At 39.6% G+C, this 12,896-nt stretch overlaps 1 protein-coding gene across 2 annotated transcripts; it reads right to left on the reverse strand.

Annotated features, from left to right (window-relative positions):
• Positions 1 to 1,953: 1,953 nt before the first annotated feature.
• Positions 1,954 to 12,894, reverse strand: LOC100710525 (germ cell-specific gene 1-like protein). Of its 2 annotated transcripts, XM_005457567.3 has the most exons (7): positions 12,783 to 12,894; positions 10,332 to 11,357; positions 8,003 to 8,197; positions 5,975 to 6,034; positions 5,717 to 5,875; positions 5,256 to 5,367; positions 1,954 to 3,456 (listed from the first exon to the last, which is right to left on the reverse strand). In XM_005457567.3, the coding sequence occupies exons 2-7, from the start codon at positions 10,525 to 10,527 to the stop codon at positions 2,868 to 2,870; spliced, it is 1,311 nt and encodes a 436-aa protein (XP_005457624.1). In that variant the 5' UTR covers positions 10,528 to 11,357; positions 12,783 to 12,894; the 3' UTR covers positions 1,954 to 2,867. The 2 variants fall into 2 exon arrangements, with proteins under 2 accessions (XP_005457624.1, XP_025758006.1); XM_025902221.1 differs by lacking the exon at positions 12,783 to 12,894 and having other exon boundaries at positions 10,332 to 11,593.
• Positions 12,895 to 12,896: the final 2 nt, after the last annotated feature.

The following is a 12,896-nucleotide window of genomic DNA, read 5'->3' on the forward strand; positions in this document are numbered from 1 at the left end:
GGTGTTCTCAGTAAGGTCTGTAGATAATCCAAAATAACCTGAACTCGGTTTTAAGAAACAATCCACACATTACTGTGTGGATTTTTAAATACCTCGGCATCGAAATCTCCTTTTTTATGTTGCTGTAGTAGCAGAAATTTGTCACCAAACCAAACTGATCTGAATATCACAATGATCATACTTCATCTACAAATAAGAGCCAAATCCTCCATGCATACACATATCTCCAGATGTCCTGTTTAACAGTGGACACTTTCTTAAGTTACACAAGACACAGAAGTGTCTGCATGAAAGATTAATGTTGTTTCATAATAAAAAAGACCTACTTTCATGTTCTAGTTTCTTAAAGACATCTGCCTTACTTTTTTATTTACTTCAAGTCACAAAAGAATAAATTTATTTTAGATGCTTCCTTCAAAAACATCATGTTTGGTATTTGGGAACCTTCAGGTGTTCCCAAATACCAAAAATGAAACGTGACACAGGTCTGTTTATGCAAATTTATACAAATTTTAGAAAGCCTCTAATTTTTATATGTTGCTGGTTGTGTAACTGTTGCATAATTCAACAGTTTATATACATTTTAATTACTCTCCACATACAGCTCAGAGACCTTACAGTTGACTTTTATCCGTTTCTGTCGCTGCATGATGTCAAGCTCTCTCTCTCTCTCTCGTTCTCATTCCCCTGATTGCAGAGATTACTGACATAATCTTCTGTCCAGCATTTGAAAGCATCTGTCTGAACATCCAAATCTCTCTGTGAATGTAATTGTTGATCCTTGTTTTTTCTTTCTTTCCTCGATCCACTGTGTCTGTGTCTGAGGGACCCAGATGAACCCTTAACAGGTATTTGGTTCTGCAGATATTTGATTCTATTCAACGAGTTAAAACTTGGATTTTTAGATGGTTCTGAGTGGAAGGTAAAGTGATCACCAAAGTAATTAATGTTTTATAAATGTTGCCAGTTGTTTATTTAAATATTTCAATAAAATATATAAAGGTAAATCTCATAATAGCAAGAAGAAAAAAAGCCACAATAATTCCAAAGTGAGTAGAAATCATCTGAAATTATTTCAAGGTCAAGGTCAATATATATAACATGTCAAAGCCAAGCTAAAGACCAAAATTAAAAATTGTAACTTCTTGTTTATTAAAATGTAAAAGCAGATATATATTTTTTTGCCTTTATTTATTTTCTGTGTATTTTGACTTAAAGATGTCAGACTGTGTTGTGTTAATTTATTGTAGTGATGTAGTTACATTGCAAAAAGATAAATACACTTGCAGCATCTTCATAAATGATAAAAACTGATAAAAACTCTGATGTAAGCACTAAGTTTACAGGACACTGTTGATCACAGTCTACCCCATTATTGCCACAGGCTAAAGACGAGCCATGTCACACCCAAAGATTTCACACAAAAGTGGGTTTATTCATCAGAAACTTAAATAAACTACGTTTTTTTCTGACACAGTTTCGAGAAATATCTGCAGGTTTAGATGACAAACACTGGAAATTCTGGTTCTTCTTGATTTCATTGATGCAAATATACAGTATACAGTACCTTGGAGTTGTATCTCTAACAATGATGAAGCCAATGTGGAAATACCAAAAACTTGTGGTTCTGGTGTCCTAGTGGATCCGTGCATACTGCTGGATGCAGAAGGGCATCTATAGAGTCTGACCTCTTCCTGACAAGTCTCCTCCTGAAAAGGTTTTTACAGAGGTCAACTCTATAAATCTGAGTAGAAATGACGCACTGATACATCATCTTCAGAAAGTCAAGTGTGTGCACGTAGCAACGAATGGTGCAGTTAAGTTAGGTTTGAAAGCCTCTCTTTACTCCCTAAATAACTTGAATGAACTTGAAAAAGAAAATAAATTCTTGTCTCTAAGAACTTTAGTATCATCGACTCCATTAAAGTCTATTACAAGTGACGAGTCCAGTCATGCAATGAATGTGCTTCATGTTTATTTATCACCTTAATGTGGAGAGAATTTTATACAATCATGCAAAAACAGATTAAAAATACAAATCTACATACAGCAACTGTGATTGCAAATGTGTGTTATATTATTTGTAATGTATTGCTGCCCCTTGAATACATTCACATCATCTCTAACATCCAATGAGTCACTGAATTACATCAAATCCCTGAAGAAATGTAAGGCTGGATTTGCTTGAGCGAGAAAAATCATCATCAAAAAAACAAAATAATTTGTGCAGCTTTATAAAAATCAAACTGTGTGTGTGTGTGTGTGTGTTTCAATTTCAATTGCCTAAAGTTATATGTACTTCCAGCCAGGAACAAGTGTAAGCTAACTCCATGTGTAAGACATGTAGAAGGGCCAATCTAACAAATGTTACATCATAATATTCTGATTCAAGTATCAACTTGCCAATATAATAATCCCAACTCCCAACCTTGCAGCTCTGTGCAGCTCGTACTGTCTTTAAGCCAGTTATTTTGGTTCTTCTATAGTGCACATAAGTCTGCAGTGTTTACACCGCCATGTCGACAGAAACATTACTGTAATAGGATGAAGATGTTGCTGTGGTAACTCTTACAGTAATAAACCACAACACTAACAGTTCGGGCTCCTTTGCTCACTACTGGTCCAGAAATTGAAATTCTCATACTGTAATAGATGTAGTACTGAAAATAGTCTAGAATTGATTTGAAACTTCATTTGTACAAAACTGCAGTTATTATTGTTAAAGGTGTGTGTGTGTGTGTGTGTGTGTGTGTGTGTGTCTGTGCAAGTCCTGTGAATTTTTAAAAATATATTTTATTGTAGTTTTAGTGAGTTAGTAAAATCTGCCGTGGAGAGATGTTTGCCGAGGTCTTCTCCCCCCAGAAGTCTTAGCAGAGTGAGTCCTCTCGCTCCTCCTGCAGGGCATAATTTATCTCGTCCATCTCGCGTTCACAGTCTTCACATCCTTCAGTGCCGCAGCCTTCCACCACAACCACACCATGAGGGTCTGCCAGCTTCCCCCCTCCTACTCCACCTGCTCCCACTCCTGCCCCTGCTCCACCTCCCATCCCTCCTATTCCAACACCATTTCCTCCACCACCTGCCATAGATGGCATTCCTCCCAGTCCCATTCCAACGCCAAGATTTCCCATGCCTCCAACTCCAATTCCTCCTCCACCAACGAGTAGTGCTCCCCCAGCGCCACATGCCAGAGGTCCAACAGCTGGTCCCACTCCTCTGGGCCACATTGGGTCCATTAGAGCCCCCTGTTGTCCAAGCTGCATCAGCTGACTGACGGAGTAAATCCCTCCCGGCCCAGCTCGAACAACCTCCTCATAGGAGGGGGCACTGGTGGTATTTCGGGCCTCCTCCAGCCTTACCCGAGCCCGGTGCTTCATCTCAATGATGGTCTTGGTGTAGGAGTTCAATGTGGCCACAGCAGCTGCCATGCAGCAGCTGAATGAAAGCCATGCCATGCTGGAGAGGGGAAAAGATTGAATCTTTTTAGTGAGATGACCAGCCACTACAAATGGTTGTGTAAAGATTTGATCACATCAGAAAATGGTACAGTGAAGTTGTTTAAAGTGCCATGTAACTACTGAAGAGACATAGCATCTATAATTATGGTCAGTAAGTTTACGGGGCGATCATGTTACAAGTTCGCCTTGTAATCGGAAGGTTGCCGGTTTGAGCCCCGGCTCGGACAGTCTCGGTCATTGTGTCCTTGGGCAAGACACTTCACCCGTTGCCTACTGGTGGTGGTCAGAGGGCCCGGTGGCACCAGTGTCCAGCAGCCTCGCCTCTGTCAGTGCGCCCCAGGGTGGCTGTGGCTACAACATAGCTTGCCATCACCAGTGTGTGTGAATGGGTGAATGACTGGATATGTAAAGCGCTTTGGGGTTCTTAGGGACTAGTAAAAGTGCTATATAAATACAGGCCATTTACCATTTACCATTTACATCCACTCATCACGGGCAAGAATGCAATGGAAATTTGAGGCTTTTAATGGTTTCTTTGGAGGGTTCTTTTTCCAAAGTGGAATGGCAGTACACCATATATTTTAATGATTTAAAAAAACAAGAACTGGATGCACAAGTTTGATTTTATTTGAGATTTTCTCTAATCCACACAGGGTCAGGAGTATCAATGAAAGCTCAAACATATACATACACTCACTTCAAAGTTCAGCTGAAGGTTCTACATTGTCTTAACTTGACGAGGGTAAGACCTATGAAATTCAATAACAGCCTAGGAACCACAAAGGCTCAAGCCTCCCATGAACTGGAAACCAGTTTCACATTGCCGTGGACTCAGAGTACAGACCAAGAAAGATGTCCCAGGTCCTAAACCGACACCTTCAAGCTCAACTGAAATTTCCAACCAGGAAATTGAAAAAGCCAAACTGGAAACTGGAAAAGCCAAATTCCTCCTGGAGAAACATTTATGCCCAGATGAGACAAAGATTGAGCTACAATTATAATAGGAATTGTCTGGAGGAGTAAAGGTGAGGCTTTCAAACCTCAGACAACTATACCAACTGTGAAGCATAGTGGTAGCAGCAGCATGCTGTTTCCTGCCAGTGGTACTGATACATTTCACAAAGTGGATAATAAAGATGGAGGAATATGTTCAAATTATTTCACTTTACCTCAAACCAACAGTTAGATGTTTGCACCTTAGACACAAATGGGCATTATAACAGAACAATGATCAAAAACACACATCAACACTGGTTTTGAAATGGACAAAGCAACTAGCATTATGCACCTAGAATGGCCCACCTAAAGCCCTGACCTCAACCATGTTGAAAATCCAACAAATCAGCCAATGAGATTGGCCAAATATCTAGAATAGCTAGAATTATGCCAGACGCTTGTTTATGGCTACCAAAAGTGTTTGGTAAGGGACATTTAACCAGATATTTGTGGTGGTATATGTATCTTTTTGAGCCTCTATGCATGCTTCTGACCCGGGGTGGATCACAGAAAATTCCAAATAAATTCAAACTTGTGCACTCAATTCTTGTTTTTTAAAGTCATTAAAGATGTGTCCTGTGCAATCATTTCACTCTAGAAAAAGAAAAGTCCAGAAAAACAATTAAAAGACACCATGCCAATCATGCATGTAAACTCCTGACCAAGATATACTCCTGATAAAATATTATGACAATATTGGGTGATAATCAAACTCTGTGACATATTTCATCTAATCTGAAGATTGTTGGTGAATGTTTTACTTTAATACAGAATAATTACTTTGGATTGATTGAAACTTACGCAAAAGACCAGCCATAGTCCCAGCTCTGTGGCCTCCAGTCTTTAGGTCCGATGCTCACAGTCATCTGAAACACTGTTGTGTACATCATGTGAGCTACCATCCCCATCATGCCTGGGAGAAGATGGAAACATGGAGATACGGTTATCTTTGCTGCAATCTGAAAAAATATGGTTAAAAAATAAAAAAAGTAAGATAAAATAATTCAAATTTTGGAGGTTATTATTGTAGGAATGACTGAAATATGGCAGTCCATCCATCCATCCATCCATCCATCCATCCATCCATCCATCCAAGGTCTACTTGGACCCCTTCCTGAATTACTGAGGTCCTCACCCACACATCCTTTGGAGGAAAGTCATTTCCACCCTTTGTATCCAAACCTCATCTTTTTGAGGTTTTTAGATCAAGCAAGCAAGTGCCCACAGTCTTTTAGGACTCAAAAAATGTTATTCGTTCTCACCTGAGAGGACAGTGCACATGGCTGCAAAGGCATTGATCTTGAGGGCGTTCATTTCCCTCTTGGCGCAGAGGCACAGTGCTTCCACACACATCAGTAGGAAGCCCATAGCCAGGAGACCGATGTACATGAACTCACTGATGACAGACAGCCAGAGCACACCTGGAAGCATTTAAGGATATAGAGAAAACCCCAAGACAATTCAGGTTAACTATTCAAAATGTTCTCCTTTGTGAGATGAAAATTTGGTGTTGGACCAACCTTGTGTCTCTCCTGGTGTCAGCTCAATGAAACTCCGACACTTTTCTTCCTGATCTGCACCTAAAAACAAGGGTTGAGAAGTTTGTTATATTGTCTTTACATTTATAATGTTTACAGTTGTCTACCTCTTTTATACAGACTAGGTTTGGAGAGAATAATTCTTTGTAAACACTGAGAGGCACACACATACTCAAAGGTCAAATTTAAAGCTACAATCAGCTTTGACGCAACCACAATCAGTCATAGTTGCAATCATTCCATCAAAGGATATAAGACAGTGATTGCTTTGTATTTACAGGATACCCAACATCACTCTGTATATGCTTTTATCTGTGTGTTTTCATAACTATGTAGCCCATATGCCACTTAACAACAGTAACAGTGTTTATCATTTAGTTTGTGAAAAGAAGAAACCCTTTCAAGCTTCTTTTACCATTAAGAGAGGATGGTGTGACTCACATGTGTTAACTCCATACAACCAACAGTTTTTCCATCAGTTATTTGCATAGCAACAATAATCCAGGCTTAGAAAGCGGCTTAAATGAGGTGCACTATATTAAAAGTAGTAAAATGATAGATTTGGACTCTGAAAATCCACAATCCCAATGCTGTGAACAAAATGTATTCAAATCTTCCTCTGAAGCAAATACGGGATTTCATCGGGCTGAGTCAGCGAGATCAAATGGGTAAGTATGCTGTTTGTGTTTTATTCGTTGGACAGCATGTCCCTGTTGAGCTCCAGTGACAGGACATTAAAAAAGAGGGAATAATAACGTATACTTAAAGAGGCTGGGATCTCCACTTGATTTGTAAAGCTCGGACAAAACCTCACATGAAGATTAAAACATATGAATATGTTTGTACATACAAAATCTTTAGACTTGTCCCCTCATGTTGAGATGTGACCTCATAGAAAGCACATCTCCAACTTGTCCTCATCAACCAGATTGCCAGTGACTGTTAAAACAAATAATATGGGTTCTTGCATAAAGTTTTCAAATTTGCACAAACCTGTGAAGCAGTTAAAACACAGGCAGAGGAAGAGGCGAGGTTCATTCTGTGGGACATCTGGACTGATGCAAGTCCAGATGTAACATACCTGAGCACTGTCACTGTCATTTCACACCAGTCAGTGCTGCAAGATGGCCTAATGACCAATAAGGTTACAGCTGTGAATGTGAAAATAAATAGTAGGTACAATCAAATTACTTGTCAGGTATTTGTGCATAAAAATACTCTGCAACACTTATTAGTGTTCTTACAGTGAAGCCAGCAATAATCTAATGGCATACTAACTGCATAATTAGCTCTACTGACTGTTTACTAGCTTTTAATGCTCCTTTGACTGTGGCTTGTTTTTCCAGCCCATGGTGAAAGAGGACAGACAAATGGCTTGTCAAGGAAGTATTTTGCAGATCACACCAAACTTTCAACTGAGACACTCGGATTTTCTGCTTTTTGGATTTATTTCACTCATTCCTTATTTTACCTTCCCTGTTAGTTTCTTAAACAGGGAAGTTTCTGAACATTTTTTAATATTAAAATGTGTTCCAGTCACTTTCTAGTTTCATTTTCACTTGCAAGTAAAAAATGCTGTAAACTTTAGTCACAGGGTTTCATGCAGGCTCTGTTTATTCACAGTTATCTTTGCTGCAGTCTGAAGAGGCTATTTTAATTAATGCTCATAAACAGGGTTAAAATAATATTTTTAAATCTGTTGTTGCCGCCCATTTTCAAGTGATGTTTGATCCATTGTAATGTATGGTCATTAACTTATTCCCCTATCTAAACCTGCCTTTAGTTTTTGGGTCATTATGGTAATAAAAATGTTTTAATTAAACTTGTTTTAAAAAGTAATTTATTGCCATCTGATTTACTTTTACATAGACCCTTTGACATGAGAGTGTCACCTTGATATTATGAAAGAAAGCCGTTGAATATTGCATGGAGAGTTTTTTATGGAGGTTATTCAGGCACATAATTCCCCAGTTATTCGATCCCTGATCAAAGTCTGTTCCACTCACCAACCTTCATTGTGCTTCTCGCAGGAGAGCCAGAAGCCAGTGTGGAAGTATCTCAGCATGTACTTGTCCTCCCCTGTCTCCCAGATGTAGTGGACAGCGTTGGCCAGCTGCTTTTTCCTTATCCTGGCCAGCTCCTCCTTCTGCTGAGGAGACAGCGTGACATTGGAGGCTGGGTTCCTGGGGTCTGGGGTGGGCACCTCTGGATGAAGACAAACAGTAGAATGAATGTCATTAGAGGGAACTCAGGCGAAGAGCAATGATTCAAGTAAAAAAAAAAAAAAAGGTAAAGCAGGAGTTTTAGGGGGACGAAAACAGTATAAAAACATACTTTTTTGCTTGAAATGAGCAAACTTAAGTAGTTAACTGAATCATTTGTGTTGTTGTTGTTTTTTTCCCAAGGAGCTTTTGCTCTAATAAGACTAGAGCTGCAGAAATATGAGAAGAGTATGCTAGCAACAGTGCTCTAAATCCTGAAGTAGGTTTCCTTTGGGTCACAGCGTGTAACACAATCCAGCCCTGAAACCTTGTTCTCTGTGTTATCAGTCCTTCTTTTATGTAATAAAAATTAAATACTACACAGAGATAAAATTGGTTTAATGCTGAATGATGGTAAAGTGGGTTAGCAAATCCAGACAACATGCAGCTGCTGCTATAAAGTGCTGAGATAAGCAACAAAGCTGGGATTATGTGAATCTCTGGCAATAAAGACTAAAAATACTTAAACCCAAGCAGCTGTGGAGATCCTGTAATAGTAAAACTACTAATGTCGTACTGTAATAAGCAAACAGGAAAATAGTAAAAGTGACAGGGAAGCCTGCACGATCCCACACCCCACAACATCATCACAGATGCACTTTGAAAAAGATCATTTTCGATGACTTGCGCTGTGCGACAACACTGTGGCGCACTGAGGATTCCTGCACTCAGACTTTCTGCACAAACTGCTCGTGAAGCCAAAAGAAATAAGAAATCCAGCTGGCAGAAGGCAAATGGCAACTCAGAGAAAAAGGGATAATTCCTGTTTAAACTGACCTCAGGGTGAAAGCACTTTCTTAGAAACTGGTTTCCATTCAATTAGGCATGTATCAAATGCTCCAACTGTCTGGTAGCTGTGAGTAAGTAGTGAACACAGCTTAGATTTGTTATATGCTCTTCTGCATCCATCAAAGCTGGTTAAGATAAGTAAGAAAACAGAAGTTTTGAGAACTCTGCGCCTTGACCCACGTGTGGCCCAGAACTCGTCAGATGGGGTTTGCATAAGTTATGGAAAAGTCTGGTCATGACAACCGAAATTTGTACCCACATAAGGTGGTGGAGCCAATGTCAGGTGTGGCACAAGGCAGAGTAAGGAAGCTAGGAATACTGGAAAGGGAAGCAGCCATTTCTAATGGGAGCACAGCACAGCTGTCAAATACTCAAATAGTTGTTTTCTTCTGAGTGAAGTGACCTAGAAACAGCAGCGTGGCAGGCACATAATAAGAGCTCTTTAAATTCTCTAAGGAACGGAGCTCGAATGCTTCCTTTATTATCTTCCTTAACTCTGGCTCATCCTCCAAGAAACCAAAGGAGACAATGCTGTCCCATAATTCATAGTGACACTAAATCAAACAATGAGCAAAACAGGTGAAGCAGATTATGTAAATGTTAAGAGTGAGTTTAACCTTTTGTGTCATAACCTGCAGAGATGTTTTTAGATGCAAAACTATAAACATTATGTTGCTATGATGAATATCTGCATCTTAGCAAGGTGTTGCCTTCTGTAAAGAACATCGTGTGTGAATTTATGAGTTTGTATCAGTTGTCTTCTCAGTTTACACTGAATCATCTGTCCAACTGAAAAATAAAATATCAGTGGATGACATCTTTTTATTGATTGTTTGGCTTTATATGGCCTGCAGTAAAAGAACAAAGCAAGAAGTATATACAGCAGTATACAGTTTCACCTCTTCAGACTATCAATCACATGATAAATAAGTTTACTGTATGTGCAGTCAGAGCCTGAAGATTTCCATCAAGGTCAAAATTACAGATATCTTTTGTTTTGGTTGGTTGGCTTTTGGGCTATTTGATCACAGCTAATCCCAAAGTATGGAAAACTACAAAAAAAGGAAGTAAAACTACCAACAGTGCAAATAAAGCACAAATTTCAAAATGATGCAGGAAATAAGAAAAAAGTCCCTCAGCAATCCTAAAAGGCCATTTAAAAAACAAACAAAACAAATATAGATGCTTAAACTGCATCTGCTGTTACCATCAGTGACTTCAGCTGTTGCCAAATTAACCAGGATCCTTGAAATGTCCAGAATAAGCACTGTGTGGCCCGTATGTCTTACCTGTGGTGTACGGCTGGCTGTTGTTCTGCCCGCAGTTTTTCATCTTGACTGGCGACAGGCAGACCGGCTTCACCACCTTGTGTGTCCCTTCGCACCAATAAGAGGTGCAGAAAGCCCAGACGGACAGCGTGAGGGCCAGAGAGGTGAGGAACAGCGACAGCAGGGAGCGGTTACGTCTGGACATTTTCTCCAGCATGACTGCGTCTCAAATCAAAAGCAGCCAAATGAGAAATGAAATGGTTTTGGCAAGTGTGTGTCAAAAATAGCTGCAAGAGCCAGACAGGTTCTGGTGACCTGTCTGGAGCAGAAGATTGGGGAGCTTTCTGCGATAATACAATAGAGATTGAAAATAAAGTGGTAGGAAAGAGAGAGAAGTGAGGAGAGGGGATTAGTGGTATTTGAGAAGTGGAACGAAGGTCGGAGGGGAAGATAAAAAGTAGTCTGTTGGAGAGATGGAAGTAGGGCGGCGCTGGAGAAGGAGAATGGTTGGCGCTGAGCAGAGGTCAGAGAACAGTGGAATAAAGAAAGATGAAGCGATGGGATTTAATCTTTTCCAGCACGAAGGAAAGAAGAGACAGATGTGCGGGCCAGAGGATGCAGGGGGAGCTCTAACTCGCCTCCTGCTGCAGTGTCACTCAAAGGAAATGAGCATGATGAAGAGAAGCAGGCCAGCTTTAAATCTGGGACCTTTGTTTCCTTTTGGAGACTTTGGTCACACATTTAGCCCATGTTTCTACTGCAGTCACCGCTCAGGTCTCATATTAATATCTTCTCCCCTCTCAGATAAAGACAAACATCTGAATCTTATCCTGCGGATTTTGAGACTAATCAGTTCCACTCTCAGGGCACATCCCGTTCTTCAACCTGTTCCTCCACCTCAGTGAGAGGGATTGAACTCACGAAGAAGTGATTAGTCCAGCGTCTCAGGCCTACCTCGGGGCCTGGTAATCTGTGGTAATCTTGCGGGGTTAGGTGGATGAGTTTAATGCTTACTGACACTCATGCTGTCATTGTCTGAGCGACCACCTAAGAGAGGGAAAAAACAGATGATGGAGGCAAAGATCTGGGATTAGGAGTCATGAAGACAGAGTCACGTCTATGTCCAAGTGATCTGAGCTGCACTTAATCCTGCCAGGTGCCACATTTGTAAATTGGTTATATTTAATACAACGTATTAGACTCAACTCATTAAATTAGAATCTGATGTATCTGTATAATTCTGGGATAGGCTCCACCCCCCAGTGGAAGAGAATGGATGAATAATGTAATATAATATAATATAATATAATATAATATAATATAATATAATATAATATAATATAATTCCATCAGACCATATTGTATCATGTCTTATTGCAAAACATCATACATTATATGCACAAATGTATTGGGCCTGACCTCCTAATCACCAGTTCTTGTGTTCTTTCTGCTTGTACACAAGCAATTACTTGATTTGGAGTTTGTAGTAAAAGCAAAATTCACGCAAAGCCATTAATTATAAAATATAAAACTTTATATTTTAACAATCAGTCTGTCAGAAACATACAGATCATTAAAGACGTCTAGAACATGAAAAATACTCATGAAAACACCTTTCTTTTTAAAATAAAGGAGTTAAGAGAGTAAAAACAAAAGTGTGTGTTTTCATATTTAAAATCATATTTCCCAGTATTTGACACTTTTCTTTCAAAATTTATTATCCATTAAATGTGAATTAAAGTGTTGATAACTATAAAAATTTTGCTATTTCCAAAAACTATTTTAGATAAAGTTTGATGGGCATCACAGCAGGAGTTTCTCTGTGTACGCTATAAACACCCACCCACCCACCCACACCCACACATAGAGCCCCAATTTAATCAAATGACTAAATTCATAACTTGATTGACGAGGCACTGAGGTTTAATTTAATCCATGATGGGTTAGCGTGAGGCAAACCCATCATCCACACACTCCACAAACTCACGTACTGTTCTGCTGGACTGTTTGGTGCCACACACCTGACCACGTCATCAATATAAAAGTCTTAGAGACTAAATGATGAAGAAAAAACCTGAAATTCAAAGATCCCTAGAAGGAGAGGGGCTGGGCTGAGAGCACTACCGCTATTTATTTATTTACTTTTTAGATTTTCCACAGACATCACGACAAAATCATCGTCAGGTTTAACACAACAATCGTGATGATCCGATATGGTGACAGCGTTCCTCAAGACATTCATTTTTACTGACTCTGATCTCAGTCTTAGATTATAAATGCAGTGATAGAAAAACTGAATTAACACAGCTCATTGAAGCATCACAGATTTCTATGAATACAAGTAAAAAATGATTGCTTCCCTGTTTGAGAGAGCTCTTTGTTTCATCTCATCAGTAAAAGCTGAAATCCAGCTGCTGCCGTTTGATCGGCTTACACTTGCAGAACATAATGACAAAAAAAAAATCTACTTACCTTTCCTTGGATCTCAGGAGAGGCTCTTTTCGTGTTTCCTTCACCTGTCTTCAAGCAGGGTTCCAGTTTCCTTCACCTTTCTTTTTCATGCTCCCTCATTACTCCCTCGTGCTT

The sequence above is a fragment of the Oreochromis niloticus genome, linkage group LG22 (genome assembly GCF_001858045.2).
Source record: "Oreochromis niloticus isolate F11D_XX linkage group LG22, O_niloticus_UMD_NMBU, whole genome shotgun sequence".
In the NCBI taxonomy this organism is placed as follows: domain Eukaryota; kingdom Metazoa; phylum Chordata; class Actinopteri; order Cichliformes; family Cichlidae; genus Oreochromis; species Oreochromis niloticus.